The sequence below is a fragment of the Myotis myotis genome, unplaced genomic scaffold (genome assembly GCF_014108235.1).
Source record: "Myotis myotis isolate mMyoMyo1 unplaced genomic scaffold, mMyoMyo1.p scaffold_m19_p_6, whole genome shotgun sequence".
NCBI lineage: Eukaryota > Metazoa > Chordata > Mammalia > Chiroptera > Vespertilionidae > Myotis > Myotis myotis.
Genome location: NW_023416368.1, coordinates 17,788,563 through 17,810,595, shown reverse-complemented (window position 1 = coordinate 17,810,595; position 22,033 = coordinate 17,788,563). Strand labels below are relative to the sequence as shown.

Below are 22,033 nucleotides of genomic sequence, written 5' to 3'. Positions count from 1 at the left end.
CCAGCCAATAACCATCCCAGAGCCGTCTGTCAGTGGTGTGCGTGGGGTCGTTTACCCTCAGGAAGAAAGGCCGAGTGCACCTCCTGCATGACGGTGAAGTTCCCCGAGTCGTAGCTCCGGACCACAGCCCGAAGCAGAGCTTCCACAGCCTTGTCCCAGGAGGCCACCTGCTGGCTCAGCACTGCCAAAGTCAGGTCATGGCAAATGTGAAGCAGGAGCTGGAGGGAGAGGCCAGAGTCTGTTAAACATCCTCCCACAGAAAGCACTAGGGACACCACAATGTTCCTAATAACAGCACTTGGACAGAAGTACACACAGTCTACATTTAAGAAAGGTCCTCCTTCCACCATTCATTTTTGCTTCCCTACCTGAAGCTTTCATATCTAGTTACACAACAACGTATACTGTCTGAGTTAAATCTGCTCATGTTAAGAAAATGCCTTCACATTTGTGTTTAATTAAAACAAAAAGTGAATTTCTGGAACTAAAATCTAATTAAAAACAACTACAAGCAAATCTGAACTATAAGAAAATTATCAATTTTAAGTGAACAATTTGATGAGTTTGGATAAATATATACATATCTATATAGATATATGTGCTGTAACTACACAGAAATCAAAACAGGATGTTTTCATCATTGGAAAATATTTCCATGTGCCCTTTGCAGCCAGTTCGCTCTCTCCAGTCCCTGGCAACCATTGATCTGGTTTTTGCCACGACAGTTTTGTCTTTTCTAGAATTCATGTAAATGGAACGGTGGAGTATGTAGTCTTTTGTGTCTTGGTTCTTTCACATAATGCTTCTGAGCTTCACTGATAATGTTTGTGTATCAGGAATCTGTTCCTTTTTACCGCTGCATAGTATAGTATTCCTCTGTATGGTGGTGCACAGCTTGCACATCCATTCACCAGCTGATGGACATTTGGGCAGTTTCTAGTTTTTGGCTGTTGTGACTAAGCTGTAATCATTTGTGCACAAGTCTGTGTGGACACCCTGTTTTGTTTCTTTTAATGAAGTATCTAGGCCAGCCGTGGGCAAACTACGGCCCGCGGGCCGTATCCGGCCCGTTTGAAATGAATAAAACTAAAAAAAAAAAAGACCGTACCCTTTTATGTAATGATGTTTACTTTGAATTTATATTAATTCACACAAACACTCCATCCATGCTTTTGTTCGGGCCCTCCGGTCCAGTTTAAGAACCCATTGTGGCCCTCGAGTCAAAAAGTTTGCCCACCCCTGATCTAGGCAGTGATTGCTGGGTCACTGGGCACATGAATGTTTATAAGAAACTGCCACACCGTTTTCCAAAGTGTTTATCATTTGAGGAAGTCTCATTCATCAATAATATAATAATATCCCCTCATTTTTAAAAGAGAAATAGGTAAATTGAGATATATATTCATAGGACGGGTAGAATAGTTATAATGAATCAATTTGATCTCTGGATAGATTTTACAAACAATGGTCATTGCAACAAGCAACGAATAAAATGATACATATGTACATATGGTCTGACATAGGGGCTGTGTTCGGTGCCTAGGAATGGGACTGAGGAATAGAACACAAGGGATTTCAACTGGATTGTATTTCCTTTACCAAAAAACAAGAAAATACAAAACAACCCCCAAAATACTATGAAACAAAATGACAAATGTGAACATTTGTTAACTCTGGTTGAACATTTTCTCAGCTTTCCTATATGTTTAGACTTCTTTTTTCCTTTTAAAAGGGAATGCCAATAAATGGCGCCAGAAGATTTGACTTTGGGTGGTGGGCACACAGTGCAATATACAGATATTGTAACATAGAAACCTACACCTGAAACCTCTATGTTCATGTTGACCAATGTCACCCCATAAATTAAAAAAGAAAAGAAAAGGGAAAGCCGATTTAAATTTAACTTCAAAGCTAAAGGGCTTTAGTCTGAAGGGATCTTTCCAGGTTGCCTGGGCCTGTCTTGGTCTTTTCTGAAATGCAAACTGGCATCGACTCGTTTCCTTACTATACTAGGCACCGATGAAGGAGAATTCCTACAACTGAGTGATGAATATGAGAAGCTCATGCAGACAGGTACCTGCTTGAAGGGAGTGTTATTCGTAGCAGATGGGTACTTGATCGTCTGCAGCTGCTGCAGCGCTGCCTGGTACTGCTCGGGGGTGTCCAGGCTGAAGGCGCTCTTCCATACTGCGGTCACCCTCTCCGGGAGGGGCCCTGCGATGCCGGTGGACCAGGTGTTGTAAGATGAGGAAGCGCTTTCGCCCTCTGACAGCTGCCTTTCCTCCCAGTGCTTAGAGAGCAGCTCATGAAGGCAAAACACCAGTCTCTGACCCTGGAACCCAACAAAGGAGAGGACTGTTATGCAGGCAAAGGGCTTGACTAGACAGCCTCCCTGTTCTCAGTGTCCCCCTTCGCGGCTGCCTGCCCAGTGTGAGCTGTACCCGAGGGGGAGAGTGATCCAGCAGACAGCTTTTCCAGATATCCTTCGGAGGAATTCCTTCCATAGCCCTTGGAGCCCAAACAACCATGTTTATAACATGAAACCCCAACTCCAGCCCTGCCCACTGCAATTTAAGACACACACAGATCAGCCAATATTTGTGCCCCTGTCTGAGAGAAGATGGTCTGGGCTCACCCAGTTCTTTCCCTTGCCCAGACCGGAGACAAGGGGAGTACAGAGAAGAGCCTAATGGGCAGAAGGTGCGGGAGCAGACAAACTGTAGATCTGAGCTGGAGCAGTGGGTAGGGGCCATGTCCAAACAGGTTTAACAGAGAGTCGCTGGAAGAGAACAGAAAGCCAGAGAAGGGCCTGGGAAACCTTGATGTTTGCTGGTTTTTAGTTGCCATGAGATTGCTTGTATGCCCCATAAACACTACTTCCTCAGTGACACGTGGGAAGGTCTGTGCCACTGCCAGAATACTATATCAGAACAACAGGCAGCATAAACTTACAGGTGCTGTTGAGGACAAAGGTGATGCTAAATGACCATTCTGAAAACGTTTTGTTGTGAATAAATTAAAATTTCTCTAGATTTGGTCATTTTGTGAATTCTATACCAAGTGACACTATCTTTGAGGATGTGTGCACTACTTTTGCCTTCTTTTTATTTTGCAATTCTTGGAAAGCTACGTCCTTACTTAGCATTTGTCTTGGGCTTTGGATATCCAGCTAGGAGTTATTTTAAGGCTTGGTTACTCTACCAGGGAAAGAGGAACTGAAAAAGTTCATGTTAGTATCTGACAAAGCAAAGTCATCTAACACGGACCAAATGTTTATGTATTTTGGAAACTAGGTGAGAGTGCTGCCTCTAAAGTCATCTCAGTTTTGATGTGTCAAAAAAAGGCAGAGGGAACACACGAACACACACACACACACACACACACACACACACACACACACACACACACACACGGCAGTGGAAGTCAGTCATCTTTAACCACATGGGCACAAAACATTTACCAAAGGCTGCAGTCTCACAGTTGCTTACGGCATACAGCTGAGGGGTGCCACAGGCAGAGCACCACCATTTCTGTTGGAGCCAGTCCCTCTTCACTGATGTGCTGATGACGTCAACACACACCACTAGGCTGCCAGCCAGGCAGGGGCTCAGCTGACTAGTCTATTTGTGGGTGTTGTACACAAACTGATACGCCATGGGAATTACTGTGAATGACCACGTTATCTCCTACTCTGCATATGGCAACTGACAGGCCAGGGTGTGTCAGTGGGATGGTATGTCCAGGACACCTGCCAAATCAGTACAGCTTGTGTAACTGGGTTGTTCACCCGGAGTTTGATGAGAAAAGGATTTGGGGCGCTTTCTCCTTAAATATCAGAAGATGCAATAACAGACTGACCTTCAGACTTTCATGGAGCTGCAGGGCTTCCTGGGCTCCCACCCAGTTCCTGGCCAGAAGCAGCTCTTGGGCACATCTGAGAGCCAGGGAAGCAGACAGCTCATCCTCTCCCACGATGGAAGCCAACTCCGCGGCCGTTTTAAGCGACGCTGCATCCCCCTTTTTGGCCAGAACTTTGGCTGCATCATAAGCGGAAGCGGCCCCTAAATAGCTATAACACAAAACAAAACGCAAAGTGTCATAAACAGATCTCCTATTCCTCCCAGATGGTCAAATCATTTCTGTGGGCTTTTCCTTGCCCCTGTGCCTTCCTGTGGTCCTAGGTAGCCACTGTCGCCAGCTCTCAGCTGAGTCCAGCCAGCAGAGGAGATACAGCATTATATGGGTCAAGGACATAAAAGAATCTCAATACTTGCTGAAATGAACCCAAGCAAAGGAGTCATTCTCTCCCATTTTTCTTATTTGATGGTGCAAGATGTCCCTAAAAGAGATTTCTTACTGCTACTGGGGTTTCTTGAATAGTTATGGCGATGTACATACCTACCAAGGAGGTAGATGTTGATGCGTCTTACCAAGCTGGATTAATACACATATGCTTTTTTGTTTTCTAGACACTTGACCCCCACCTCTGTGCTGCTCACTCTCAGTCTGCTCTAGGTTTGGTGCACTCCTGGCTCCCCAGGCTTACCATTTAGCAGCTACAGCATAATGGCCGTCTTTTTCAAGGATGGCTCCCCAGCTGAGGTACAGGTCTTTCAGGATCGGGTCCTCAGGGCGCAGGCGGGCCTTGGCAACTGCAATGGCCTCCCTAGAGGCAACAACAGATAATTAGCCAATCTGAAAAGAAAAGGCTTCTCGGTGAGGGGCCCCTAGGAGGGGCTGCAAGATAGGACAAACCATCCCCTTTGTGGTGTTCCTACTTCTTAAAAAAACGAAGGTCCTACATACACAGGAAGAGGTGCTGCGCTCAATTCTTCTCCCAGGTCAGCAGATTCCTGGGGTCCCCAAGGCCCTTTCGGGTGGATGGTCTGCCTGTGGAGTGGCCTTACTCTCTGTCTCACTGCTTGCTTCACTAACAAACTCACTTTTATTCTAAACTCTAAAAAACAAACAAACAAACAAAACTCCACCTGTTTTAACAATGATGCTTAGAGGTCATTTGCCTTTTCTCGCTGTGTTGACATTTGCACTGGGTGTGCAAGAGCAATGGAGGGTAACTGCTGGCATCTGAGCAAGAATCAAGGTAGTGACCCTTGTAGTTTAAAAAGAAAAAGGTCCGTGTCCCTGATGAAGCAGGAAAAATGAGTTAGAAGCTATGAAACAACTGGAACTTAAGGGGAAGGAAGAAGCTGTCCAGAGAAAGAGCTCCAGAACTTCCTTGAGGGACCAACCCTATTTAGTCTTTGGCTAAACACAAAGCCATGCCTGTGTGGGAACCTCCTTAAGGCAGGACCAAGAACAGTCAGGGAGTAAATCCCCGAGCTTACTCAGGGCTTGGGGACTTGTGAGTTTTGACCAGCCAGACATGAAAGTTCTGATTTACTGAACACATGAGGCATTCAGTAAAGACACCAGAAGGTAGGACAGACTAATTCCAGAGTATGGATTTCTTTAACCTGTCCTAACAGAAGCTTCAAAACAAGCCATGAAAATATCAAGCTGATCCACAAGCAACTTTACTGCTTGCCAAAACAGAGTTCAACACTCTAAAGCAGTGATGGCGAACCTTTTGAGCTCGGCGTGTCAGCATTTTGAAAAACCCTAACTTAACTCTGGTGCCGTGTCACATATAGAAATTTTTTGATATTTGCAACCATAGTAAAACAAAGTCTTATATTTTTGATATTTATTTTATATATTTAAATGCCATTTAACAAAGAAAAATCAACCAAAAAAATGAGTTCACGTGTCACCTCTGACACGCGTGCCATAGTTTGCCATCACTGCTCTAAAGGAAGAAAAACAAAGAGGATAAACAGACGTCTCACCAAAGCCATCATATCAAATGGCTAAATATCAGTGATGGAGAAAGTACTGAAAATAGAGAAAAAATACATAGTTCCTATATAACAAAGATAAGGGGAAGATGAAGAGGGCAAAATGGGTCAAATATATGGTAATGCAAGAAACTTGAGTACATAATGGATGTGGTATTTGAAGTTGTATAGTTGAAATTTAATGTTATTAAGCAGTTACCTCAGTAAATTAAAAAAAAAAAAAGAATAAATGCAGTAGAGTCATGTCAAAAACAATGCAAGCCAAGAGAAAGACAACTTTTGAAGTACTGAAAGACAGAAGCAGTGGATGGAATCTGTCACCAGCAGAACCACACGACAGAAAAAAGGTGAAGTTCTTTAGGTGAAGAAGGAATTGACAGCAACTGGAAACTCAGATCTACATAAAAGGATGAAAAGTGCTGGAAATAAGTATGTGGGTAAATGTAAACAAATGTTTAAAAATGATTAAAAAACGTTTCAACAGCAGAAAGAGTAGGAGGAAGGAGAGAAATATGGTACTTGTAAGAAGTGGTATATTATTTAAAAGTAAACTATCATAAATTAAAAATGCTCACCCTAAACCAGGGGTGGGCAAACTTTTTGACTCGAGGGTCACAATGGGTTCTTAAACTGGACCAGAGGGCCGGAACAAAAGCATGGATGGAGTGTTTGTGTGAACTAATATAAATTCAAAGTAAACATCATTACATAAAAGGGTACGGTCTTTTTTTTCAATAGTTTTATTCATTTCAAACGGTCCGCCCGTGGGCCATAGTTTGCCCACGGCTGTCCTAAACCCTTGGGTAATCATTTAAAAACAACAAAGGAATCCTATTAATAAAAGCCTGTGTGGCAGTGATGCCCTCACGCCATTAACAAGCGATCACCAGGAGGCTGCGTGCTCAGTGGGTGTGTGCGGGTGGGTGGGGGCTTGATGCTGTGTGCACGGCGTGGAGGCAGGTCCTGTGGCTCCACGTGGTGAGGCCGGGTGTCCCGTGGCTCCAGCCTACCTCTTTGGGGCAATCATCGAGGAGCCCCAGGTGGGTGGGCGGGGCCTACCTCTTTGGGGTGATTGATCACAAGGCTCCCATATTGTGAGAGAGTGCAGGCCAGGCTGGGGGACACCCCCCCTCCTCCCGACAGTGCACAAATTTCGTGCACCGGGACTCTAGAATAATAAGTCAGTATGTCCGGTCATCCATTCAACCAATCAAAGTGTAATATGCTAATGATATGCTAAGGTTGCTCAAATGTTCGCTATGACATGCACTGACCACCAGGGGACAGTCAACTGATCGACCAGTCGCTATGACGTGCACTCACCACCAGGGGGCAGATGCTCTGACTGGTAGGTTAGCTTGCTGCTGGGGTCCGGCTGAGCAGGACTTAAGTGAGACAGGCCAGACATGCCCTGGAGCCCTCCCGCGGTCCCTACCCAGCTGGTCAACCTCCCGCGCCCCTCCACAGCCATGATCATGCACCGGTGGGGTCCCTCGGCCTGGCCTGCGCCCTCTCGGGGAATGTCGAAGAGCCGGTTTCAGCCCGATCCCACAGGCCAAGCAGAGGGACAACTCCCACCCCCCCCCCCCAACTGGTGTACGAATTCATGTACCAGGCCCCTAGTTAGGGATACAAACAATATTCAGTTGATCAAAAATTAAAAAAAGCAGGAGAAAATGAAGAAATAACAGACAGCACAAATAGCAAGATGGTAGATTTAAATCAATCATACCAATACTTATATTAAATGTAAATGGCTAAACATTCTAATTTAAGAGACTATCTGACTTGATAAAAAAACAAGATCCAACTAGATGCTGTCTATAAGAAAGATTTTGCTCTTTTTGTTCACTGGCACTTATATATGTAGTCTTGCGCCCCATTATGATGTTTTAGTCAACGACGGACTGGATATATGATGGTGGTCCCATAGGACTATAATTGCCTAGTGACACGATAGCCCTTATAAAGTCACAGTGCAATGTGTTACTCACATCTGTGGTGATGCTGGTGTCAACAGACCTGCACTGCCAGTTGTTTAAAGTATAGCACATACAATCACGTGCAGTACATAATACTTGATAATGATAAATGGCTGTTCCTGGTTTATGTACTTACTGTACTTTTTATTACTTTAGTGTTCTCTTTCTACTTATAAAAAAGTTTGCTGTGAAACAGTATCCACGTGACACCTGCAGAGGCCTCACATCTGGTGCTTACCTCGTCTCCTGATTACACTATTTTCTGTGCTTGTGCTTGATTTAATCTCATGTTTTGCATAGTAATGTGCTATACAGGTTTGTAGCCTAGGCTACACCATACAGCCTAGTGGATGCGTAGTAGGCTACACCATCTAGGTTTGTGTACATGAACTTGATGTTCACAAAATGATGAAACTGCCTAATGACGCATGAATGTCTTTCCTGTTAAGCAGCATGACCTGGACAGGAAAGATTTATACCAATCTCAGGAAACTGGTTACTTCTAGAGAAGGGATGAAGACAGAATTGGGGAAGAGCAATTCAACTAAATCTTAAATATTATACTTAAAAAACAACAACTGGGGCATATGGAGAGCTTTTGGGATGTCTGGGAGATTCTGTCTCTTCATGTATGGAGCTAAAGAAGGGAGTTCCTCTTTTAATAATCCATTAAGCTGTTCATTTGTCTTACGCTGTCTTCTCTATTTGTGTTAAAGTAACAAAGTAAAGAAGCTTACAAAAGTAAAGTTTAAAAAGATCAGTGGCGTATATTGATAAAAGTTAACATTTGTTAAGTATAGGTGGTAGGTGCATTGATGTTTGTTAAGCTAGTATACATATATTTCTGTATGTTTCACATGTTTAATTACTGTAAAGGTTTTATGCTAGAGCTGTTAAGTAGATTAATTTCACGGTATGTCCAACTATTAGTTCAACTGTAGGATTGTACAGACCTGTAGAAATGGTGTGACTTGAGCAGCTCCACAGCTTCATACACTTTGTGAATAGAAAGTAGGTGAGAGGCAGCCTTGACATACTGTTCCTGAAAACACAACTGTTTGGCAAAAGCTTCTACAGCCCACAGCCACACATGGTAGCCAGCTTAAAAAAGAAAAAAAAAAAAGTGGTTAAATAAGCAGCAAGTTTAAGGAAAAGCATGTACATAAGGGTTGAAAATGCCTTTTGTTACTGTATTAAGTAGAAAATTTAGATAATTCAATCGCCACTATAGATCATTTGCTTCACCTACTCTTCCCCACACCCACGTAAATTGTTTCTTTGATTATGTAATAACACAAAACTAAAAAGGTACCAAAAGTATGGAAGTCAGGGTAGTGGTTACTCTTGTTGGGGTGTGTGGATACTGATGGAAATAGAGCATGAGAGAAGGGTGCAAGTAATGTTATGTTTCTTGATATGGGTGCTGGTTACAAGGGTGTATTCAGTTTGTGAAATCCATGATACACTTATGTACACTGTGTGTGTGGTGTCGCATCTCTATATATAAAAGCCTAAGCAACCGGCCAACTGGCTGGTAGCTATGATGCGCACTGACCACAAGGGGGCAGACACTCAATGTAAATGTAGGAGCTGCCCAGTGACAACAACTTTGCAGAGTGCCCTCTTGCACTCCAGGATGCCTCAAGGGATGTCAGACTGCTGGTTTCAGCCCAATTCCTGCAGGCCAGGCCAAGGAACCCCACTGGTGCATGAATCTGTGCACTGGGCCTCTAGTATTGAATAAAAAGCTAAAAAGCTGGGCATGGCATAAAAGGTTTCCTTGTTATCCTAGCATCTTCCCATCTATATCGTCCAATCCTTTCCTCAGAGATAACCATTATTACTAGTTTCTTTTGAAACCTTTGGAAATATAGTCTATGAATACACAACCACACATGTATAAATATAAATGACAGAGTATTAAATATTCTTTTGCGCATCTACACCTTGCTTTTCACTTACTATACTCTGGAGTTCTGTTCCATATTAGAATGCATAGAGCTGCCTCATTCTTTTGGTATCTGTAGGAGTTTCTATTGTACAGATGTAACCAGTCTCTCACTGACGGACTCAGAGGTTGTTGTGATCTTTTGCTATTACAAATAATGCTGCAACAATAGTCCATGAATATTTATCATGTTGTACGTGTGCGTACAGTTCAATTCCTACAATTAGAACAGCTGAGTCAAGGGGGATATGCATTTTAAATTTATTAAAAATGGCCAAATTATCCTTCAAGACACTATCCATCTTTAGTGAGATCCTAGAGAGGACAGTGTTCGTTGTAAAGAACATACCCACGGGCGCCATAGCCACGAGATTGTCTGTCAGCTCCCCTCTGTCCGCTGCAGTCTGGAGAACACCTTTTAGGTCTCCTTTCCAAAGCATAAGCTGGTGATATAACTCAGGGTGGCCATTTTCCAAGTGACCCTTTCCTATATGGAAGAGAGATAATGTTTGGAAGCTGTTTCAGAAACATCTGCCTGCATTAACTCCTACAAAAAGAAAGGCAGGATAAAGGAGCCACGAACTCCTAGAATACGCAGTCATTCGCTAATGGGGAAGTCACCTCCCAGAGTGTTCACGATGGGGCCGGAAGCCCACTCAGTCACTCAGAGTGAGCACTGTATGTTATGTTTAGGGTCTTAGGACAGAAGCAAGGGATCTGTAAGTATGCAAACTGGGGAGCTCAAAACCTAGTTAGTTGGCATGTAAAACTAACCATGACAAGGCCCCAGGATGGTAGCCATAAAAAAGGTGTGTGCAAAGCATTAGGGAATCATAAAGCTGGAGGGGACTGTGTTGACTGAATGTGCCTCACCTTCAACCTCCATCATTCTGTACAGGGTAGCCCTGTCTGTGAACAGCCCCAGGTGAAATCTTTCCTCAAGATCGGCAGATACGTCCTCATTTAGCTCTGCTAATTCAAAAAGACCAAAAAAAAAATTTAAAAAATCAGATGAAGCGATTACTCAGGTTACTGTTTTCTGCCTAAATACTTCCGAATGTTATGCCCAGACCCCAAGATAGAGTCCTATGCCCTTGTTTACCCTAACAGAGACAAAGGTAGCAAAATAGGAAAATATATACAGTGTGTGAAACTCGGCTTGGGTCAATCCAATGAGACAATTTAGTTTATAGATTGTTCAAAGAAAGATTGGGGGGTGGGGGTGGGAGGAAGTAATGTAAAAAGCCAACCCAAAATTTCATATGTATTTAAATGCAGTAAAAATAAAAAACTATCAAGTGAAGAAATGCCCTAATGATCACCAGGATCTACCACAAAGGAATTCAGTATTCATTCTCTGTTTTTAAAGAAGTCAACTGAGTAATTTCCCAATAAGGGAAATAATGTAAAACTTTATGGTTAAGCCCTAGCTGGTTTGGCTTAGTGGACAGAGCATTTGTCCCGGGTTTGATTCCAGTCAAGGGTACATGCCCGGGTTGCGAGCTCGATCCCCAGGAGGGGACGTGCAGGAGGCAGCCGATCCATGATTCTCTCTCATCATTGATGTTTCAATCTCTCTCTCCCTCTCCCTTCCTCTCTGAAATCAATAAAAATATATTTAAAACAATCAAAATAAAACAAACTATATGGTTAATTGTTTAAGTTATAAGAAATCATCATAAAGTTCCAAAATGGGGGCTATGTATATAATAAGAGCATAAAATATCTCTACAGGGAGACAAAATGATAGTAATGTGGCCTTGGGGAGAAATGGAGGAGTGGGTGTTAGAGGTGGGAGACAGGTTTACTTTCTATTCATACTGCGCATTCCTCTTTAACATGTAAAATTAAAAATTAAAAATATACAACTGCTGCAATATCAAAATAAAAGGCATTAGATGAGGCTTTGGAAAATTAAAACCAAAAAATACTCTGTAAAAAACTTCCATTGATTTTTCTTAAAGGAACTGCCATATTGTGATATTTCCAATAAGCAAATAATTTTGTTTTTACATGAAGATGCTGTTCGTTCATGCTGAGATATCTAAGCCATCATACCAATTCTAGCACAGAGATGGCTGGTAACAATCCTATATAATAAAAGGCTAATATGCAAATCGACTGAACGGTAGAATGACCGGTCACTACGATGCACACTGACCACCAGGGGGCAGGCGCTCAGTGCAGGAGCTGCTCCCTGGTGGTCAGTGTGCTCCCATAGGGGGAGTGCCGCTCATCTAGAAGCCGGGCTCACAGTTGGTGAGCGCAGCGGCGGTGGCGGGAGCCTCTCCCACCTCCACGGCAGTGCTAAGGATGTCTGACTGTGGACAAGCAGGCCTAAGCTGTCAGTTGGACATCCACCGAGGGCTCCTGGACTGCGAGAGGGCATAGGCCAAACTAGAGGCCCATACACTGGGCCTCTAGTTTGACTTATAATAGTAAAAGCAGAGCACTGGGGAGTGTTGACAGTGGTTAGGATTAGGGTTAGGGTCAGGGTCAGGAAAGGGAGCTTGGCAATGGGATGTGGGGGAGGGAAGAATGGAAAAGAATGTAGAAATGCACACAATTTTGGATATTTGTTTACACATTCATTCAACAAATAAATAAGTGCCTCTCTGTGCCAGTTCCCAGAAGACCACGGATGGGCCGAGGAAGTGTATTTTTGTACCTTTGAAGTGTTTTGCAGTCGCTAGTACCAAACAGTCCTGATGAAGCTCCTCTTTGGACCTGTGGTCCAGGCTTGTGCTCAGGGGAAGCATGGAACGGGCTTTTCGCTTCTTGATTACTAAGGCTTCTGAAAGGTAACAGAAGTACAGGCTGTCTGAAGAACAGCAGATCAGAAACACAAACTGAATGCCCAGTTGTGTGACTGTAACCTACTGGAGGATACCGCTGGGCAAAGAAAGTCCCTACTATTATAAAGAAGCTTTCAAATTACATTAGCTCGAGGTAATATCACAGCACACAAACATGACCCTGTGAACATGTGTGAAGCAGTATCAACTGCAAAACGACACTTCATCAAGTACTAAAAATGTTCTAGAAAGTATGATCCTTCCTGGCTGGTGTGGCTCAGTGAGTTGGAGCATCATCCCGAAAACCAAAAGGTGGTTGGGTTCAATTCCCAGTCACTGCATGCGGAAGGGAGGCATGATCGATGTTTCTCTCTCTCAAATCAATAATCAATCAATCAATAAGCATGACTCAAGATTGAGATATAATCAAAACACAAGTGTTTAAAACTTAAAAGCAACAACTAAAACCCCACACTTCTGAGTTTCCAGCTGCATGGGACATCTGATTGAGGATGTTTTAACGAAGTGTTTTAATTAGTAAATACCAACCTGGCTTGTCTTTAGGTGGTTCCTTTTTCAGTAAAGTGACTTTATTATTAACGATGACTTTTGGCTTTTCCAAGCCTACGGAAAGTGGAGGGCATATAACTGGTTCTCTAGAAACTAGATGAAGAAAAAAAGTTTGGATGAGAACAATGCGGAATCCAGTTCCTTTTGAAAATTAAGAACTATACCAGACTTAACAGTGCATTTTATCTATTACCCAAAATGTGAGACCAAATACTTTGCAAAGGCAGCATGGGTGGTTTCGCTTTCTCAGCTCACACACTGTGTTCCAGAATTTTCTAAGTTTATTGCTTCTAACTTTGACTAATTAATCTAAGGAAAAGTTATAAGCTTCTACCTTCCACAACTTTACACCATAGGCTCAAAAAGTTCCCAAACTTTGCTCAGGTGACAAAGGATATTACATATTTAGATAACAAAGTACTAATTGCATATTTAATTACACAAATAAGGAACAACTTTACTAATAGAAAAGATTCAGGTATGTGATATGGAGTCACAATCCTGAGCCTACCACAACCATGAACTTAAAACCAAACAAGCTGCTGATCTACAGGGGTAAAGGATGTTTCTTGTGCAGTCATTTTGTAATAAAAAGGTATTTTGATGAACCTAAAAAATAAATCCATTACGCTTTTAGTTCTTTATTTACCCAAACCACAGGTCCAACAGCCAAGCCTTGGGATGGAGAGGGTCAGGGATGACTTTGTACCATACATTTTAGCCACTTTAATGCTTTCACATCAAAATACTGTTTTAGAGTTAAACATGATTCACAGCTTCCATTTATATTGTTTGCTATTTAGTCATTCATTTCAACAGGTAACAGGCTCCAGAACTTGAAGGTAAATATATAAAGGAGTTAAAGGGTTAAAATTATATCCCTTGACCTTTCTTCCCGTCAATATCTGTGGAAGACTGCTTTATTAGAAATTAGCGATGGAGCCTAGAAAAGCAGGTTTGTAAGAAATCTGAGAGCTGTCACTATAGTTTAACAGACTGAAAGAACATCATCATCATTCATAAATTTTTTTAGGAAAACACCACCAGGTGGAAACAAGTAGGAAGAGTGAAAGCTTGTAAGTTCCCAGAGCGGTGGTAGCTTCTAGGTCAGACATTTGTATCCGACAGTGGTTTTTCTTTTTTTTTTTTTACTGGTTTCTTTCAATACATGTGGATGACGATGTCAATTGTCAGAACTGTTCTCATGTAAGTTTCTATGTAAATGCTCCCTGGCTCTGCTGTGTCCCACAGGCTTACCTGCTCAAGCTGAGCAGAAGTTACTCTACAGAACTTCGCTATTTCCACCCCAATCATCCACTAAATCCCCTCTAACACTTCAAAGGTGTTTAGAGGCTTAAAGATGCCCTTTGACAAACCTAATGTAATTTCCAAAAGCACCAAAAATACCACCCAAGTTAAGGAGCTGGGAACCAGGTAGGTCAGAGGCAGAGAAGTTTCTGGTCACAACTCTTTGGTCCTAGAGAGCGGGTGACGTGGGACTCGGGCACATACCTACGGAGGCGACACCACAGGGCAACTCTGGCTCCCGGGCTTCCTCTTCTCCCTCCTGCTCGGACACGCTGCCATTCTCAGCAGGCCCCGCACTCTCCCTGATGCTCTCTTCTTCATTCCCATCGTACAGCTCCTGCTTGACAGACACTCGCGAGGTGAGCTTTTTCTTCTTCTTGGGCTTTGGCTTAGGTTGAGAGAGCCTTTTTTTCTCTAATTCAATACTTTTCTTGCCTAGAGGAATAGCAAAAAAAGAAAAAAATATATATATATATATTTATTGCTGGTTAAAAGCACCCTAGAAGATCATCTCCAGACCCTTATTACCCTTTTTGGATAGCATTCTTACCCTCTCCCTTCCTTTATAATGAATGTTTAGTTACATTATCCAAATGTTAACCAAACCCTTTTGGGATGTAATTAAATCAGAAATACTATGGCTAGTTAACCCTGAATACTTCAGTGTGTGTATCCCACAACCGTGGACATTCTCCTCCATCATCACAGCACAACCGCTCAAGCCAGGAAGTTAACACTGATACGCTCCTCCTGTCCACTCCACACATTTCAGTCAGGTTTCACTAGTTTTGCCAAGCATGGCTCTTACAGCAAAAGGCATCCACACTGTACTTGCTTGTTATGGCTCTAGTTTCCTTCAGCTTGGAACAGGCTCGGATTTCTTCTGACTTCAAACGTTTTTTTAAAGGGCTTTTTATTTTTTAAAATATATTTTTATTGATTTCAGAGAGGAAGAGAGAGGGAGAGATAGAAACATCAGTAATGAGAATCATTGATCAGCTACCTCCGTAACACCTCCTCCTGGGGATTGAGCCCAGAACCTGGGCACGTGCCCTGACTGAATTGAAACATGACCTCCAGTATTTAGAAATCAAGACCTGGGTGCCAGGAATACTTGTACTACTTGGGTGCCGTCCTCAGGCTCCCCGGGGCTGCCTTCCTTGCATAGGCTCCAACGCCCTGCCACACGGCTGCAGCTGCCCTGTGTGAATGTCTTCCTCGCTTGCCCCTGATCAACTCAGTTACTGAGAAAGGGAGACAGGGAAGAAGGCAAGCATTTCTGGGCTCCAAGCTCTGACTGACCTTGGGGAGGCCGGGAATGTTCTTGCATGGAAGCGAGCCATTTATACACACAGAAGTCATCTGCCCCTGAGTAGATGCAGTCTGGATCCAAGGGGGACCATGCCACGCAAAGCAGCCGACCTCGATGTCCTCGGAAATTGCATAGAGGCTCTTCCTGGAGGGCATCCCACACCTAAAGCCAAAAATGACATAACAGAATAGGCAATTTCTGGTTATTCTATTATTCTGGGGGGATAAGACAAATAATATTTTAAAGATCTGTGCACACTTATTTCCTCTTGTGATTTGTAGTTTCCTCTTAAGAGTTCAATTTCAGAGAGTGCTATTTCCGGTGGGGGTGATTTTGAGCGAGCTTCTAATGGTGGCCTACGGATTTCACCATCCTGGAGTAGTACTGTATATCTATCTATATAAAACCCTAATATGCAAATCGACTGAATGGCAGAATGACCAGTTGCTATGACATGCACCGACCACCAGGGGGCAGACGCTCAGTGCAGAAGCTTCCCCCAGCCCACAGGCCCTTACCATGCCGCAAGCGGCAGTGCCAGGCCAGCCAAGGCGGGTGCGAGTGGGGGCCCCGATTACCCTGTCAGCCACCCCACAGATCAGCCCTGGGTCTAGGGACCCTACCCATGCATGAATTTCATGCACCAGGCCTCTAGTTATTTATAAAGAGAATTCTAACTCAGGCTACCCTGCACGCATGTGCATACTTGGGGTTCTAACTTCTCACAGGTGATTCTTTTGTCCCCAAGTACCTGGGCAACTGATTAGTGTCCTACCTGCTTTTTTCTTTAAAAATTTATTTGAGAGGAAGGGAGAGGGAGAGAGAAACAGAAACATCAATGATGACAGAGAATCATTGATTGGCTGCCTTCTGCACACCCCCTACTGTCTCATGAGATAGACATCCACCACAGATACTGCCCTCCAGTTCCCAAGGTCTGTTTTGGTTCTGATACCTGAAACTCCTACCTCATAGTTCATACTTGGCAGCTCATCTTTACTTTTTAGAACTTGGAGATTTCGGACTTACCATTTTATTATTAAAAATTGTTTTTCACATCAATTTATAAGTCCATCATACTGACAGTGATAAGTTAGAATGAAATCTTAAAGTCAGAGTTTAGCTAGTTTCTATTAATACTTTCCTTTTCATCTAAGTAAAAAACAACAACCCAATCATAGCCCGACAAGGGCCTGGAATAAAACTAAGATGCCTCCTAGAACTCAGAAAATCCCTCTCTGTGAAAGGTAACAGTGAGGGAAGGGGAACGCACACAACTGGGGAAAAGAGGAAAGCGTTTACGTTAGAGTACGCAGTGAGGAGCCCACTCCCAGAGACGCAACAGTACCTGAGCTGTGCCATCATAGGAAGCAGATACCAGCCTTCCATCATGGTGTGGGCTCCACGCCAGACTGGTAATCTTGGCTGTGTGCCCTGAGAGGGTCCGGTAGGGCTCTGTAATGGTCACTGGAGATTCAGGATTGCTCTCTACAAGGCGAGGGGAAAATGAGGATAAAAAAAGCTACCTCACAGAGAGGAGGATGCAGTGAAACGTGAATGGGATGGGTGTTGTGTGTAAAGTACTCAAACGCTACAGGAAGGTGGTATAAACTGGAACAGTCTTTTTGGAGAGCCACTTGGCAATAACCAGTCTTTAAAAAATCTGGAGAAGCTCTGGCCTCTATGGTTCAGTGGTTAGAGCGTCAGCCTGAGACTGAAGGGTGGCGGGTTCAATCCTTGGCCCCAGTTGGAAAGCAACCAATCAATGTGTCTCTCACATCAATGTTTCTCTCTTGCGCGCGCGCTCTCTCTCCCCTCTACCTCCGTCCCTTTTACTTTCTCTAAAAATTAATGGGAAAAATATCCTCCGGTGAGGATTAACAAAACAAAACAAAAAAAACTGGAGAAAACACTCAGCAAACTGATAACATGGATTATTATTGAGGGATGATATTACGGGAGGAACTTTATTTTCTTAGTTACCATATATGTCATATTTGAAATTTTTCTTATTTTAAATAAGATGAATATATTACTTTTGCAAACAGAAAAAAAATAAGAATAACATTTATTTTAATAGTAAAAAGGTATAGAGACTGGAATGGAAAGTAGCTAAACAGAGGATCGCACCCCCAGTATAGAAGAAACCAGTTACCTATGACAGCCTTCAGGTTGTGCACATAAATGACGGCATTGTTGGACCCGGAGGCCATCAGATAGCTCAGCTCTGGCTGGCTGCTGTGCTCATGATGCCAGCTGATGGTATTCACGAGCTTGTGATGCTGCTGGATGGTGCAGATCAGTTTCAAGTTGGGAACCTGAAATATTTCTATTGATCTGAAATAAGAAACACATGAAGACATGGAAGATGGATAAGTTTACAGTTAACGCAAACAGGCATCTCCTTCACTCCCTCAGTCAAGGAAAGGTGAAGTGGAATAGGATAACCCTACCTATCACTCTCTTAGAACCAGGGGCAAAAGGTTGTCTCTCAAACAAGTATTTCAGCTTTAAAAAAATCCCCAAACTTTGAAAAGTGTTTATCAGGCTCTTGTAATAGACAGTGCTAGAGAGAAGCTGACGGAAGAAGGAATGAGCCAGTGGATGAATTAGGATTATGTTACTCTGAACAGCGTGGAAAGGGCACGGTGAGACCTAAGGAGGACTTATGCCTGGGCTTCATTTTAAAAACTGACGGGGAATTTAGGCAGTTCAGTGCAGGAGATGAGCATTTTGTAAAGCATCAAACAGCCAAACTGAGTAGGCAAACACTCCTTGGAATAAAAATATCCAATTTATTTTGTAATTTTCAAAGATGCAGAGAGCTCCTGGATCATTCACAGACATCAAGGATAAATCAGAATATCAAATACAACTGGGCTTCCCCAGCTAACATTACAGATGGCATCAGCCAGCTTGCAATCAAATATATGTGCAGTTACAAAGTGGTGTTTTTTTTAAAGAAACAAACACATACCCGTCTTCATTGCCAAGAGCCATGATTTTGCCATCTGCTTTCCAGCTGATCTCTGTGTGTACAGGCAGTTTGTACTAGAAAGCAAAATAAACCAATCTTGACTAAAAATATTGTTCCTCGCCAAAACCGGTTTGGCTCAGTGGATAGAGCGTCGGCCTGCGGACTGGGGGGTCCCAGGTTCGATTCCGGTCAAGGGCATGTACCTGGGTTGCGGGCACATTCCCAGTGGGAGATGTGCGGGAGGCGGCTGATCGATGTTTCTCTCCCATCGATGTTTCTGACTCTCTCTCTCTCTCCCTTCCTCTCTGTAAAAAGTCAATAAAATATATTTAAAAAAAAAACAACAAAAAACATTGTTCCTCTCTGCATATAGCTTATAAACCAATGATGACAGCACTAGAGAAAAAATCCCTAGAGTTTAAAAATCTTCTAATTATACAATAGTCATTCTTATAAATAACCTTTATAATAACCAAAGAATTACTAAGAGCAAATGTACAATTTCTTTTTAAAAAAATATATTTTTATTGATTTCAGAGAGGAAGGGAGAGGGAGAGAGAGAAACATCATTGATGAGAGAGAATCATTGATTGGCTACCTCCTGCACGCCCCCCCCCACTGGGGATCAAGCCTGCAACCAGGGCACATGCCCTTGACTGGAATGGAACCCGGGACCCTTCAGTCCGCAGGCTGACTCTCTATCCACTGAGCCAAACCAGCTAGGGCTAATTATAATTTCTTAGTTGGGACAAAAAGAGGCCAGCAAATACTAAATGTCTACAATGTCTAACCTTGTGAATTGAGCTTCATTAAAAACAATTTTATCCCACAATGAAGAATTAAACATATCTGCTGGCTTGGATGACATAGGGGTCATAGTCTCCTTAACAAAAACCATACACCTTGCCCTTGCTTTCTTCTATCCCTTTCGTTTCTTTTCATGTTGGTCGCCAAGGCTGCTGGGTCCTCTTCTTGTCTTTTTAGACCAACTCATACATGCCCACAGCTGCTTTTTTTTTTCTTTTTAAGTATGTTTTTATTAATTTTTTAAAAAATATATTTTATTGATTTTTTATAGAGAGAGAGGAAGGGAGAGGGATAGAGAGTTAGAAACATCGATGAGAGAGAAACATCGATCAGCTGCCTCCTGCACACCCACTACTGGGGATGTGCCTGCAACCCAGGTACATGGCCTTGACTGGAATCGAATCCGGGACCCTTCAGTCCGCAGGGCAATGCCCTATCCACTGAGCCAAACCGGTCAGGGCTTTTGAATTTTTTAGAAGGGAGAGGGATAGAGAGAGAGAGAAACATTGATGAAAAAGGAACATTATTGATCCGCTGCCTCCCACACGCCCCCTACTGGGGATCAAGCCCACAACCCGGGCATGTGCCCTGACTGCGAAGTGAACCAATGACCTCAACCACTGCGCCACACGGGCCAGGCACCCACAGCTTTTTTAGCTACCATAAAGGGATTCTAAATTTCCATCTGCAGCCCAAACTCCTTGTATGAGTTTCTGATCCATACATTCAGCTGCTACAAAATCCAAAGCTCACTGGGAACAGGGATCTGGTCTCTATAATCATTGTTGAATGTTAATGTGCAGATAATATACAGAGACAATGGAGGAATGTAGTCAATAAAAATAATTCAGTTTATGATTAAATGTTATTTTTATGTTAGCCATATAAGAATAATGAGCAACAATAAAAAATGCTCATTTGAAAGAATAATGAAATCTCAGCATTTATGATTTCACTTCAAAAGATAGTTCTGGCATACAGACATACTGATAAGATATAAAGCAAATGTGATTAAATGCAGGAATCTGGGTCAAAGATAACAGGGAATTACTTTTGCAGCTTTTTAATAAATCTATAATTACTTCATTAAAAAATTAAAAACAAATGACAATTCTATCTTGAGCAAAATACCCCGCAGCCACACGTGGATGCCATCTTACCAAGTTATTTTACCAAGGCCTCACTCTGGAGGAACTGGCTGGCTGGAAAAGAATGCTCTATATCCAAGATCTGAAAGTTTACAATAAATCACCAATGCAACTGAGATAAAACATTTTGTTGTTAAGTTCCTTGCTTTACTCAAGGATAAAGAATTGTAAGATATGTGTGATAACTTATTAATTCACTGAGTTTTTAAAGAACATCTCAGAAGTCTGAGCATAACAGATATCTCTAATAATGGCATTTATTATGTAAGATGGAAAATAAAGATACAGAGATCAAGAGAAGACTTTAAACCACAAGAACTTACTTTGACTGAATTGGTGTCCCTGATGAGTCTGTTGATGTCGAAAGCCTCTCCACTGAGCTTCCAGGGGCTATGCTGTAGGACAAGCCCCTCCCCGCCACAGCTGTATAAGGTGAGGGAGGGTCTGTCTCCTTCTCCTCCTATGTGAGACAAGAAAGCTTACCAGTTTTGCATTCCACCAGCCAAAGCACCACCGTGTCATACTATCAATTGTTTAATACACTGTAATAAAGCCACAGTTCTTTGCATCTGAACCTAGTTGGTGGGAGTAAAAGTAACAACGGTATACTAATAAGTCTACATTACTATCTATAATGTAACATATTTGTTTTAAGCATTCTTCTGTCATTCAAAATAGTATGGGGTGCCAAAACTGGAATCAGAAAATATGTTCTCAAAGTTTTTGAATTTTTATGTTTTCTTTCAGAAATAAGTACTCTCCTCTTTGGGCATTTAAATATATGGAGCTGCAGGAATGTCTATGACTAACTATAAGGAGCAAACTTCCTCAGTGTTACAGCAATCCTCTTGTTGATTTTTAAGAAGCAAACAGTAGTTGTGATGGCTTTCTGTAAGGGCAAGTTTTACTCTCACCACTGTTGAAACTCTGCCTGACACAAATCAAGGATCCAGTAAACATTTGTTAAATGAATGGATGAAAGATGATTGCAATGCTGTTTGAGTTCTGATGATTTACACCATCCTCTCTATGTAATGCAGTTACTATGGAAATTTACAGATGTTTCATTATAGAAGAGTAAGAAAACCAAAGATGTTGCTGAACACACTCATTTTGAAAGATATTCTGAAGGAACTATCACTTTAGGAATAAGAAAGAGAAAGACAAGGCTGAGGAAAAGCCTAGAAGAGGAAAAGCGTCAGAATACAATGAAAGGCAAAAGGAGGTCACTTGAGAATCTGTTTGCTTTAGAGTTTAGGGAAGCTTGTTCTGGGTGAATGGTTTCTGACCTTTCACCCAGCACGTCTGCCCTCACAGACCCCTGGCTACAT

At 42.6% G+C, this 22,033-nt stretch overlaps 1 protein-coding gene across 10 annotated transcripts in view; it reads right to left on the bottom strand.

Annotated features, from left to right (window-relative positions):
• The window catches only part of GEMIN5 (gem nuclear organelle associated protein 5), a 40,647-nt gene that overhangs the window by 4,968 nt on the left and 13,646 nt on the right, over nucleotides 1-22,033 (bottom strand). For 4 of the 10 annotated variants that reach the window (XM_036315712.1, XM_036315718.1, XM_036315714.1 and 1 more), the window contains exons 11-25: nucleotides 21,026-21,162; nucleotides 18,748-18,821; nucleotides 17,926-18,107; nucleotides 17,119-17,258; nucleotides 15,761-15,932; nucleotides 14,663-14,893; nucleotides 13,130-13,243; nucleotides 12,454-12,579; nucleotides 10,659-10,757; nucleotides 10,135-10,272; nucleotides 8,791-8,938; nucleotides 4,547-4,666; nucleotides 3,859-4,069; nucleotides 2,078-2,332; nucleotides 56-218 (exon numbers count right to left, since the gene is read on the bottom strand). In XM_036315712.1, coding sequence (XP_036171605.1) covers nucleotides 56-218; nucleotides 2,078-2,332; nucleotides 3,859-4,069; nucleotides 4,547-4,666; nucleotides 8,791-8,938; nucleotides 10,135-10,272; nucleotides 10,659-10,757; nucleotides 12,454-12,579; nucleotides 13,130-13,243; nucleotides 14,663-14,893; nucleotides 15,761-15,932; nucleotides 17,119-17,258; nucleotides 17,926-18,107; nucleotides 18,748-18,821; nucleotides 21,026-21,162 — 2,310 coding nt within the window. The remainder of the gene's footprint in view (nucleotides 1-55; nucleotides 219-2,077; nucleotides 2,333-3,858; nucleotides 4,070-4,546; nucleotides 4,667-8,790; nucleotides 8,939-10,134; nucleotides 10,273-10,658; nucleotides 10,758-12,453; nucleotides 12,580-13,129; nucleotides 13,244-14,662; nucleotides 14,894-15,760; nucleotides 15,933-17,118; nucleotides 17,259-17,925; nucleotides 18,108-18,747; nucleotides 18,822-21,025; nucleotides 21,163-22,033) is intronic. The other 6 variants (XM_036315721.1, XM_036315713.1, XM_036315716.1 and 3 more) reach the window with 5 other exon arrangements.